This window comes from Telopea speciosissima, chromosome 2 (genome assembly GCF_018873765.1).
Source record: "Telopea speciosissima isolate NSW1024214 ecotype Mountain lineage chromosome 2, Tspe_v1, whole genome shotgun sequence".
Classification (NCBI taxonomy): Eukaryota; Viridiplantae; Streptophyta; class Magnoliopsida; order Proteales; family Proteaceae; genus Telopea; species Telopea speciosissima.
Window position 1 is genome coordinate 7,917,137 of NC_057917.1, and position 13,259 is coordinate 7,930,395.

The 13,259-nt window shown below is 37.4% G+C and overlaps 1 protein-coding gene across 1 annotated transcript; it reads right to left on the reverse strand.

The window, feature by feature from the left end:
* Positions 1–1,333: 1,333 nt before the first annotated feature.
* Positions 1,334–3,749, reverse strand: LOC122650404 (WAT1-related protein At2g37460-like). Its single transcript, XM_043843821.1, has 7 exons — positions 3,550–3,749; positions 2,890–2,952; positions 2,649–2,765; positions 2,192–2,435; positions 1,953–2,114; positions 1,677–1,828; positions 1,334–1,588 (listed from the first exon to the last, which is right to left on the reverse strand). The coding sequence occupies exons 1-7, from the start codon at positions 3,747–3,749 to the stop codon at positions 1,456–1,458; spliced, it is 1,071 nt and encodes a 356-aa protein (XP_043699756.1). The 3' UTR covers positions 1,334–1,455.
* Positions 3,750–13,259: the final 9,510 nt, after the last annotated feature.

The following is a 13,259-nucleotide window of genomic DNA, read 5'->3' on the forward strand; positions in this document are numbered from 1 at the left end:
ATGAAAGGAAAAGAGAGATGGATTTTGAAGTTCAGAGGAGAGATGGGTTCGGTTAGGGTATTTGGAGAAGAAGAAGAAGAAGAAGGCGAGAAGAAGATTGGAGATGGAGATGAGGGCTTGGGTTTCAGTTTCGTATGGAGAAAGAGATGGGTAATATCCAGTCCCAGAAGCTCCATTGCATCATGCTCCACCGAACGATAGACGACTCAACACTGTTGCACCGATCCTCATCCGTTCCCAAACCAAAACTCTACAGAAGAAGAAGAAGAAGAAGAAGAAGAGGAAGAAGAAAAAAATAAGAAGGGATAACACCGCTAGCCACTTAGGGTACAGTGGATAGAATCTTTCAAAAGTATAGGGGGCATTATCATTATTCAAAACTTGGGGTAGTGTTTGATATTATGGATACTTAAAGCGGAAGGGGGTGATATTTTCCCTAAGAATTCTGATACCACAAGGAAGAGACATCAATATGGGAAGGTAATGGACTAATACGCTTCGCTGGCTTCATCTTATGAACCTTCATCTCTGATCTTTGGCTAAGGGTGTCAAGTGGTCGGGTTGGATCAGTTTTGGGTTTGTATTGGGCCAGATTGAACCAAACTGTTAAGCTAAAGTATGGTTTTGATCTGGTTCGGTTTGAATCTGTGCTTGTGGTTCATTGCTCTTTACCGACCTGTTATATTTGTGTTCTCTGGCTTAAATCCATCCCAACCCATAACACCCCCTCCCCTCAAAATAATTATTTTAGGGAGAGATCTACATGTTGTCTCTCTATTGTCATCATAGACGTCAAGCCAATAGAGTGAAGTAAAATAATATATTTAATTAGACGAGAGCATGTGAGAAAAAGCACATTAAGCGCATGCACTTCCTTTTCCTTTTCCTATAATTTTAATGAGTTTGACGATATCAACTATCCATTGTATAGAATGCAAGTGGGCCAGGATTGGGTTCGAAAATTGATAGTTAATTTTTGTCCAAAATTGAGGTTAAGCCTGGCCTAGCCCAGCTCATTTTGGATCACAGTTGAGCACAGGGTTTTAGGTATTAGTATTGGATCAGCCATATCAGATAATTCGTATTGATAACGGCCATAACCAATATATCGATATAGATATTAGTATCACTGGTGACCGATACCATGAACTACACCCATGTTTGAGCATGATTGGGCCCAACTTACATCCTCTGGATCACTGGTGCACACTACAAAGAGAGCAGGGGAGCATTTGTTGTAACAAGATTTCTGGTGCTTAACAACAATAATGTTTAAGGCTCCATGGACTAAATAGAACTTCAAAAATACCTACTTTCTGAGATTTCCAAATAAAATTTTAAACTGGGTACAATCAAATTGACCTCTAGAGCTTAAAATCTCCTGTTGAAGAGGGTTCCTGGGTTGTTGTTGTCACTCCTGTTTTGGCCAAAACAATGATGGCTAATTCATTGTCATTATTCTTCTTCTCCGTTACTGGCGATCGCCGTTGGCGGTTCAGCTAGTACTACTGGTGGAGACTTGTGATCTTTGCCCTTACCCCACACCACAAGATACAATCCAATGGCTATGACTATTGCCCCAACTATGCTGCAAAATTGTAATGTGATAAAAAGCTCTTCAATTAGCTTTTGTTTTAAAAAATGATCATTCATGGTGAAAGGGTTTTGATTCATACCTTCCTACACATAGCAGTTCTCCTAAAATGAAAGTACTCAGTACAGCAACAATAACCATTCTTAGGGGACTGAAAGATGTGATGAAAACTGGTCCTCTTTCCTTCATTATCATTCCTTGGATAGAATAAGCTATCCCAGAACACACTATTCCCTGCAAGCATTTGAGTGAATTCTCAAAAATTAACAATAAGCTCCATAGGTTAAACCAAAACAAACCCATAATTAAAGAGAAGAATGTAGAGGACAGCCAAAAAATTCCTGAAGTCATGACTTACACTGTAGAGGACAGCCACAAATTTCATGTCCCAATGAAGAGACCAGATAGCAGTGTTACCATGTTCAATTGCTAGCATAACCAAGGTGCCCTCAATCGTGCCCATCAAACATATCCAAACAGTGAGAGAGAGCTCAGCTGGATATGTCTGTAATGTGATTGCCTAGTACAGCACAAGAAATTAAGACTAGTTTTTGATTATCTATGCATGGATGGTGTATTGTGGGAGAGATTGCTTACCTGCAGAAAGACAAATCCAGCCCAGCAGACGCAACCTGCTGTCATCATAAGAGCTCCTTTAAGAGGTTGTTGATGGTCACTGCCTTCTGTTCTATCTAATTGGCTTCCTGTTCTTCCTTTGGTCCATGGCAAATCTATGGAGGGACCTTTGATTAGGGTCATTAGCATTGCTCCCCCAACTGTCACTATAGTTCCAACCACCTTAGCTATGCTTCTTGGTCTCCTAATATTCACTTTCTCCATCCTTTAAATCACTCACCACCAACTCAAGTTAGCCACTTTTGACACATATTACACACTCAAAAGTCATTACTATGAACTAACCCATATGTATAAAGCATCAAACAGTGACTGAAAAACTAATGTATAGTATAATTATGCATGGAAGTTAGCCTTCTGAAGAGGTAAGAGAAACAAATTAAGTGGCAAAATAAAATATCGTTAACAGAGGAATTACTTTAGTAGGAAAGCCATTACAAAGATCAAGGCAGGAAGCATATTGGACATGGCTGTGGTGAATGTGACTGAGGTATACTGCATTCCAGCAAAGTTGAAGTTCTGGTCAAGTACTGGTCTGTAGAGAATAAGTTAAATAGTTTAGTTCGCACGGTTAGCTAGATTGTTTTCTTTAGCTCACAAGAGAGACTATCTATCCAATAAGATTCCACTCAAGTCTATGTAATGGTTATAGTGATTACTCTAACAATCCGAGAAATGTGATATTGGCGAAGATGGATACTGTCATCGGCGGCCTCACCTTCCTGATGAAACATGAAACAAAGTTTAAGTCATGCTGCTGCATTAATATTTACCAAAATACTAATACAAATTATAAGTTTTATGGATACTCAAAAGTCAAAACCCAATTTATTCAGAATTGGATCAAATAGGCAATCCTATTGCTAATCTGACTGGTCTAGAGCCAATCAGCCTAACACCAGAGAGAGAGAGAGAGGGGTTAAACAGTATCTCTGTTTTGCTTACATCTCTAATTTAGGGAGCCTCCAAGATGTTGAATACTGAAGAGAATATATTCTTTACATTTAAATCCCAAAAATGCGAACTTCACAGAATCTGTGATCCTCCTGAATCTTACAGCCAAATCTCCTGTCCAAAAGATAATTATAATTTCTTATATCCTTCCTATTTTACAGGTTCCCTAAACCAGTATGCCATGGGTCTTGTTTGGAAAGGACAGTAAGAGAATTGTGAGGTTAGCAAAACTCTTCAAATCTATCTAATATAAGCTTAAAATCTAAGCCAACCAGTACAAATTGAGAACAAAGAGAATTATTAGTTCTTTACAAACAGAACCACAGCTAAGAAAACTGTTTCAAATAGTGGACACACACACAAACCTCTCTAAGATGATAGCAAAGGGGAAGATGACAGCAGTTGCAATGGCGTGACGGTAGACAACAAGGGTGTAATGGCTCATCCCCTTATCCACAGCAATCTTGACAATGATAGCAAGCCCTGCAATCCCAAACTGCAACACTAACACAGCCAACAATAGCTTTGCCTTATGGAACAAACGACACAAGTATTGACTTATCATCAATATTTGCCTTCCATCTCAAACCAAAACTATATGAACAGCAATGTCAAACACTTGTTTTTGAAGTAGCCTTTGCTAGAAAAGAGAGAAATGTAAAAGAAATCCACCTGATCTATTGAATCAAGTAGGAGATCGAGGTGATGCCTTATTTATATATCAACCAGCCCAGCAGTCTCATGCATGGAAAAACAATCTCAACTAGTCTGGTAGTAAAGTCTAGGGGCTCCACTAAGTTAGGCATTTGGCATTAGAACTCAATGGCACCCTTGTGCATTCCAACATCCTTAATTAACAAAAGCTAAAAGCTGGATTAAACTTTGTAGATAAGAGATCACTTTATTACTTGTTGTTTTCTTGAAAAATAAAAAGAGTTAAATATAGAATCCTTTGAGAAGACGGATCAATGCTTATTCAAGATCCAGTAATTGGCAAAGTATGTTAGACTGTTTTGCCTTTTTCTTGTCAAGGTTGCAAAATATTCTTGTCAGCTCATGAAGTGTGATTACTGGGATAGAGATCATCCTCCTTGATGTTATGTGTAACTGATTGTCACGTGTCTGTTAGGTGGTTAGGTAATTAGTTACAGATTTTATTATTGCCAGTTGTTCTCTGGTCATCTATATATATGTAATCTATGTTGGTTGAATAATATATGAAATATATGAGTCTCTACAAAGTGTACTATGTCACTAATCCCTTAATGGTTATAAAGATTGTGTTATCCTTTCAAAAGATAAATTAATCTTGCAAGTAGGTGCTCCTCTGGAAAGAAAAAAGAAATCCCACCTCATATTGAGGCCATGGAGGTAGAAAGAAAATAAATATAGGGAAAAGGTTCTTTTAGCTGGACCAAGGAGGGACGTTGGGTACGTTTGCATCCTTTCTTTATCGATCTCCTCCTCACATGCAATGAACTCTCTACCCCCTTATTTACGAAACTGTTCTATCATCACATATTAGTGCCCTCCTCTATGCCGCTTGCTCAAAGAACCCTCGTCCTGATATTGAAATCCCACCTTATATTGAGTCTATGTAGGTAGAAAGAAAATAAATATAAGGAAAAGGTTCTCTTAGCTAAACCACGGAGGGACGGACGATACGTTGGCGTCCTCTCTCTATCTCCTCCGCACATGAAATAAACTCTATACCCCTTTATTTACGAAACCATTCTATCATCACGTATTAATAACTTTACTTTTTTGCTCTTTTAGTGTATACAATTTTATTTTATTTTTTTAATGAAGGTAAATACTGTCATTTAACGTATATACTTGAAAAATGTGTATGATAATGACACCTTCTAATAATAACATAATGATATGTCATTTTCAAATTATTTTTGAAAATCCTTTTGTAACTTAACTTAAAAGAACTTTTAAGAGTAAGACAAGGACGATTAAAAGAAGGCGCTAAGTTTTAAATACATCAAAATTAAAAATTTTCCTTACCATTTACATAAAGTACATATAATGTTTTGTTATACATAAAGAATACATGTAATTGATCAAGTGTAGGGACCAATAGGTGAGCCTACTTAGGTGAATTTATTCCCCACCATGAGGCAGCTAGTAGCATTTGGTATCATTACTATGGATTTGGTATCACTTCTATGGAGTGATTTTGAAGGTTTTGATGCTCAATGGAACACGTTTAGTACAAATTCTATTGTTTGACATGATTAAAGAATTTTTTGCACTATTTTATGCTTTGAAGTGACAAATTGCAGAGATGACACACAGTATATATTATTCATTCTCTGCAAAAATCATTAGTCAAAATCAAAGAATCCTTTCTCGGAGGAATCACTTTAAACAAATGAAAGGGATACCAAGAAGATTTAGCACTCCAATTTATCAACACAAATGTTTCCCTCTATCATTTTGTAGGCTTCCATCCAAACAAAACAAAATTACCCACATGGCAAAATAAAGAAAATTATTACAACTTTTATTTAAAAGAAAGAAGGGCAAGTGATCTCTACTTGGTCGCATGGTCTCTACACAAGTGTTTGGGCCAATGGGTGAGCTCGTCTGGGCATCTACCCAGGGGGCAGATGCGTAGGTCATCTCACAATGCCATGTGAGAGGGCATAGGAAACACCACCAAGTAGAGATCCTTTTTCCAAAAAAGAATTAGGATAGTTGCTATAACTATGCAAGGTCTAATATATAGTAAGTCCTCATAAATTTTATTTGATCATGAAAACTGGCATTTGGCTAATCCAAAGGATCATCAATCTATCTAATCACTTGAATGGGTTAAATCAATTCATCAACAACCACCCTACCAATCTTGGCTACATGTATAAAAAAGAGGACATTTGGTGTGTCAGGTCGGCAGTTGGCACTGAAAAAAACCCTAGTGTTGGACCCTTTATTTCATATGTATAATCTATGTAATTATTTGAAATATCACAAATTAATATATTTATTTAACATGAATGTGTGAATGAAATGATAGTTTTATGGCTTTGAAATTTTACGATAGCAGCCTCCGTATTGAACAGCTAAGACATTATCGTATTGTTACGATGTCATAATGCTCGCATTACTCATATGATATTTTTTTATTGTACATTTGGCTTAGTAGGCGGTTTTACTTCATCGTGAGCATTAATGGAGGGTGCGATAACGAGTGACATAAATAAGAGAGAGGTATTATGAACCTTCAACTAGCAGTAAGAGTAATAATGACGATCAGATCGGGGGTTCCTCAAAAACTTTCTCTTTTGACTTATGAAAACATATAATGCCCTAGTTTTTTTTCTGTATTACTAGTCTTGCTAGATATAATTATTAGTGATAGACATGACAGAAATGATTAATCTCATTCAACACCAACAGAAAAAACCATTTGATAGCAAGTACATTTAACCCACTTACCTGGAATTCTTAATTTGCAGGATTAGGACTTTGGGTGCTTGGTGAGATCTGAGATCAACATAGACATGATGAAGTTCATGCCCTCTTCTGATTGTGCAAGTTGATCTAATTACTTAACCAATAGAGAAGAGAGGAGATATCATATTGAAGCTTAATGAAACCAATTTATAAACATGAATAATATATATTTATTGTATGCAATACCTTTTGTACGTAAACCCTTTAATTATTACTTAATTACGTGTTACTTTGAATGTCTTAATCCCACAGGTTTGATAAATTAACCCAACACTAAAAGTGTCTCCCACTCTCCTCTTCTCCATCTCGCACCGCCGCATAATTAATCTTATTGAAATCTTGAAAGGCTCTAGAAGTGTGTGTGTGGAGAGTGTGAGAGAGAGAGAGAGAGAGAGAGAGAGGAGGGGGCACTACATCATGCATGAAGGCTAACATCAAGTTGATGATAGTGAAAGACAATATAAAAGAGAGTTATGTTTTCCTACCTGTCTTTCATATTCATTCCGTTTGTCACTCCATAATGCTCAATGGCATATCATGCAGACTAATCTCCACCTTAGAGTCTTGTAGAGAGCTAGGTGGATCGAAGAAATGGAGATGGGATCATAGAGGCACTACATCTGTATGTGAATGCGTGTGAGATAAGTGTCTCATGATTGTATGTAAGAGGTTATATGTATGAATCACATTGAATGCAAGTTACACATTAAGAAGGCTGATTATTTTACACCATGTCAAATGAACATTCACAAAAGTTGCTCTATTGAGAGCTTGGCCTCTGCCACCTACTTAAGTGGTTGGATAGGGATAATAATCTGTTCATTATCTGAGACTATATTTGGATTACAAAGGAGTTGTTCCCACCTCTCTAATTCATGCCTCCACTTCGTCCAACTCCTCACTACTAATAGGTAACTAGTACCAATTACATAAATAAAAACTTTCGTAACTCTCTACTACTATCCTACGTATAAGCCGTGCATTCCTTCTCGCTGTAGGATATTCCCATGCAATAGTGCAAGCATATAACACTTTTTTAGCAAGAAAATAGAAAATAAAGTTAATTCATAATATATGACTTTCAATGGACAATGTGTTGTTCAATAAACAATTTTATTTTCCTAATCCCTCTCTATTTCTTTGTTTTTATGTGAAAAATATTGTATGGCATATTTGTATTGAAGATGTAATCAACAAATCATTTTAGTAAATTATATGTTCATTTTTGGTCATGGATTTGGGCTATATGAAGAATGATTTATGTAACATTTTTTTTTTATGAAATATAAAAATTTCTCTGAAATTAATTTATATTAATTAGAGTTTCAACAAAATGGAAATCATAATATTTTTCATTTTAAAAATAGAAATGCTAAACTCGTAGAAACTATTACATCACAGTCCAGCCATATTTCAAGTTAAATTATAGGAGGGGGTTTCTGGCAGTTTGTGTGACCCTTGCACCAGCTCAATCGAGGGCATCTAATAGTGATGGGATTTTTCATTTCATGGGGGTTGGACAGTCCTTTTTACCCTTCCTACGTCTAGGCGCAAGCCTCACACAACCCAACAACCTTCTTTTTTCATTAAATTATATTTATTTCCGTCTCCTATATTAATTGATTTCCGATTAAATATTCAAAGAAGCCTATGTAGCTATGAGAAGTGGATAACTACCATCATTTGAAAATTTTCACGGATATCGTATATCATCTGACACCCAAACATATCACAAAATATCACAGACACGCCTTACTTAATGAATTTATTTCGACTTAGTCCATTCCGTTAGGTCTGTGCAATTAACTCGCGGTTCTCTCTTTCTTAATAGCGAAATTACTCTTACCACCGGGTAAACTTCCCATTATACCCTTAAGGGTTAATACCCCAAATTATAAAGCATTCTCTTCATCATCTTCATTGGTCGGGAGGCGGAAGAAGCAAGAACAGGACTAGTTCTACTACTGAAACTGCTACCTTGGGAATTTCTGAAGCGTCCGAGGTTACGTTTCAGAAGAGTTTCACGTTGAAACGAACTCAAAATTATATCGTTTTTTTCTTATTAATTTGGTTGTTCTGGAAGACGAGGGGCCTGCAATTTTGTTAATTTGCATTGGTAGGTGGAAGGTGGAAGGGAAAGTTTCTATGGTTAATTGGCTTACGGTAGGATGCAATCTTCCAGGTTGATCATGGTGGCGGCCCTTCTATCTGATGCTTCACTCCAATGGATCTGATCTCTGCCATCTCCTCACCGTCCATGGCTGGATGCAGAAGGTCTCCTGTCATCATTGGAGGTTCTTCGGCTGATGATGATATGGCGTATGACGATGGAACTTCCTCCATGGCAGTGGGAGGAGAATAAGATGATGATGATGATGATGATGGAGAGGAAGATGAGTAGATTGATGGGTTGTTGTTAAAATCATGGAGATTGAGATTTAGGCCTAGGGTTTGATTGGGTGGAGAAAAATTGTAGTTCTCACTACTGATTGGTGAGGTTGCAATAGGAAAGAAGAAGCCCATGAGAATTTCCCTTTTTCTAAAAAAAAAAAAACAAAAAATGATTTTCCCCCTCCTCTCTCCTCTCATCTAAAATCTAGGGTTCTTTCTCTTTCTCTCTCCATCCCTGTCTCTATTGGAGATGGGTCTCGAACAATCCTTCCCTGGAATGCAATTCAATCTTGAAATTCAAGGGCGATTCCTCGAGTCCCAATCTGGAGCATTTTCGATGGAGGTAAGTACTGATATACCTTCCGGCGATGTATTTGTTGGATTCGAGATCTATCCACCCTTTTAGTTTCTTTTGGTCAATTTTAGTTTTACTTTTACACATTTTATTCTTCCATCTCCGGGTTTTGGTCGGTTGGTTATCCTCCTTGAGATTGAAATTTGTGACAAAATGTTGGCTTTTGTTTATTTTAAATTTATTTCTACTAGAGGTTTATGTTTTTGGTTTTGGGATTGAATTTCTTCAGAGTTAGAATTTGATGTAATTTCTATTAGGTTGCTTTATTAGGTATTGCGGAGATATATATGAATTTGGGTTTTAGGTTTGCATTTTGTAGGCAGCAATGGAGGAGTAGACTAAGAACACTGAAAAACATCTGACCTCGGCTGCTGCTTTTGTGGAAGGGGGAATTCAGGAAGCCTCTGCCTTGAAGCCTTCTGGGAGAGTGATCCTTCAACGGTACACCTTTTAATTGATTATTCGTTTTTAGTTATACCCACTTCATTTTCTACTTCCCTGTCTGTTAATTGAAATTTTGTCTGAGCTCTGTTTGTAGTGAATTGTCTCTCTTAGAAACAAACTTCTTACTGTGCAGGAGACTACTTGCAAGCATGAGTTTCATCTTCAGTGCATTCTTGAATTGTATAATCCCTTTATTTAATTGTGGATTATATTTGTGCTTCTCCCCTAGAAGGTTTGTGATGTGTGGTGTAGTGTTACAATAGTGAGACTTGTTCAATTGCATTTGGGTAGTGGATCTGTTCAACTGCCTCCCTTTGTTCATTATCCTATGTTCGTAATTGGTACTTAGGTTGCTTGATTCCCATCAGGGTTAGGGCCAAGACAGAGGGGAGGGGAGGGTCGGGCTGGGGAGAACCCTGACAGTGTCGGATTAGGTTGAGGGTATCTTAGGCCCTCGCAGGGTTGGTTTGGTTTTGGGTTTAGGTTAAGGCCCTAGGGTTGGACTAGGGTTTAGGGCAGGCCCGACCCAGTCCGGCCCATTGACAACCCTACCTCATTGGGAATGGATTCTGCTGTTGAAGAGGGTGTTCTACTCAGTTTTAAATCAAACACCACTACAAAACAATAGCCTCATTTCTTCTCATCCGTCCCTTCAAGCAAGGAAGAACACAAGAAATCCATTATTCCTTCAATAGAACAATAAGAATACAAACCTTCCTCTTCATCAGAATATTATCTTCCAGTACCATATGATCTAATAACCAAATTCAAATCTTCCATGAATCGTACATCGGAGTTACCATCGATTTCGAAGTCGTCGAGCCATGGGGATGTTGTTTCAGAGGGTACTACCAGCAGCTTAGACATGGATATGGAGTTGATGGATTCTGTTTGTCTCAATGATGTATTCTATGATGAAGAGTTGTTTTCATTAGCTTCCGACCTCTCTCTCCTCTCATTTTCTTTTAATCAATCTGTCTGAATTTCTATTGAAAATTTATGGAGTTTGTATACCACAGTGGGTTTTTAGTTCCCATATCTTGTAGGAATAAAAAACACCATCCAAAGTTGTGGAGATTGATTTCTATTGAGATCTTATACAAGATGGACTAGTATTCATTACCAAGTTAATGCCAAAACTATCCAATTTTGGGTCATTCAGACTTTTAAGATCCAAGCCATAGAAGGGTAATTTCCTTTAATATAAACTCAAATAAGCCTTCAATGTTGTATGATAATTATAACCTAAATTTTCCTTAATTTAAATTCAAAAAACTTTCCAAATTATTTGTTTTTTATTTTTATTTTTATTTTAAATAAAATCTTTGAATAAGCTTCTCTGATGCAAAAACAACAGCATCTGTTAACCTATTAATGGTGTAGTGTCTCTTTTTTCATGCTTGCACCAATGAAGTATGAGAAGATTGGCATATTGTAATTTGGTATTTTCCTCTATTGAATTAGTCAAAGGTGTTACAATATATATAGATTACATTTGGCTGACGTGTATGGAAGATTCTAGATCTGTTGTACAAATAACATAGAAGAAGCTTAACACGTGTCCTCCTTAACATGGCAATCACTTTACGTGGGAAAAATTAACAGCCCAATTAATTTCTTGATTCTTATATTTTTTAAATTTGATTATATGAGAAAAATTATTTGCACCTCCCCCACCATTTTTGAGTGACATGGAGTGATGAATAGTTCATTTGAACACCACCACGACTTAACTTAGGCCCAACCCAAGTGGTGGTGGAGCCGAACCACCTTCACTTCCATCGTAGATCATAGGTTTCTCTGTTTTGGACTAAATGCCTCACTCTTTGAAACCCAACTCGAGCCCAGTCCATTAACAAGGTTTTTGAGAAGCAATGTGTGGAGTAGAAGCAGGGGAAGGTCTCGTTCAAGCCCTATGTTTGTGTGCCGGAGATGGAGTTGCCGTGGGTGATGGTCACCGGAGATGAAGTTGGTACAGATGATGGTCGCCGAATAATGGTTTTGCAGCAATTATCCAAAGGTATGAACAAGGACGAAGATTCAGTGGTAAGAATAGGGAAGAAGAGGGAGGAAGATGGAATGATAGGTTATTATTTAAATAACTAATGGGGTTAAAATGGACATTTCAACTTTGGGTGCTTACTATGCTTAACGTTAGGGGGAAAGGTTGATATTTTGTAATATGTTTGGGTGTCGGTGATATACGATATACTCAAAAGGGGTGTCCGTGAAATTTTCCCTAAGAATTTTGATACCACATGGAAGAGACGTCAATATGGGAAAGTCATGGAGTAATAAGCTTTGCTGGCTTCATCTTATGAACCTTCATCTCTGATCTTTGGCTTTAAGGGTGTCAAGTGGTCGCGTTGGATCAGTTTCGGTTTTGTAATGGGCCAGATTGAACCAAACTGTTAAGCTGAAGTATGGTTTTGATCTGGTTCAGTTTGGATCTGTGCTTGTGCTTCATTGCCCTTTACCGACCTGCTTTGTTTGTGCTCCATGCCACCATGTTACGTATGTAATGGACGGGATATTCTCGATTTAGGAGGGAATAGTTAGTTTAGATTTTATATGTTTTAATTATTATTATTATTGTGTTTAATTGTTGTAGTTATTGTAGTATGTGGTTAAATAGTAATTATCACCTCGAATTCGTGGGCACCTCTAATTCCTGCAATTCCTCTAATAGGGGGGAGTGGATCCCACCTTGGGCAGTATTTTCGGGCAGGGGGTGGTGGTTATTTCTGCCCCCATGTGAGGAATTGGAGGAATTGAAGGGGACAGCGAATTGGAGGGGATAACGATTGATTATAAGTAGTGAAGAGAAGTGTGGTAATTAGAGTTAAATTAGGGAAGGGGTAAGTAGTTATGGATAACTACTATTGTAATTTGAATTTTATAAATAGCAGAGTAACGAGTAAATAAGGGACTTTTGAAATCCTAAATTATCTCTTAAGAGCTATCTTGAGAAGAAGAATGCCCGCCACCTAATTAGGCCAGGATGTCCGGTGGCTTCATCCGTAAAGCCCCAAAACCCCTATTCCTCTCTCTTATCTTCCCCTATTATCTCTCTCTCATATCTTCCTCTCCGTATTATTTCTCTTCTTTTTGTTATTTTATTTTGTAAATTATCTTGCGCGTAACACGCCATGGGTGCCTCTTTGGCTTAAATCCACCTCAACCCATAATACCTCCTCCTCTCAAAATAATTATTTTAGGGAGAGATCTACACGTTGTCTTCCTATTGTCAACATAGATGTCAAGCCGATAGTGTGAAGTAACATAGTATATTTAATTAGGAGAGAGAATGTGATAAAGAAGTACACATTAACAACGTGCACTTTCTTTTCTTTTTCCCATAATTGTAATGAGTTCCAAACGATATCAACTATCCATTGTATAGGATGCAAATGGGCCAGG

Coding starts and splice junctions, on each gene's coding strand:
- LOC122650404 (XM_043843821.1), bottom strand. CDS start 3,749: ATGATAAGTCAATACTTGTGTCGTTTGTTCCATAAGGCAAAGCTATTG. Junction 2,953..3,549: donor TTTGCTATCATCTTAGAGAG/GTTTGTGTGTGT, acceptor ATGTTTCATCAG/GAAGGTGAGGCCGCCGATGA. Junction 1,829..1,952: donor TTGTGGCTGTCCTCTACAGT/GTAAGTCATGAC, acceptor AAATGCTTGCAG/GGAATAGTGTGTTCTGGGAT.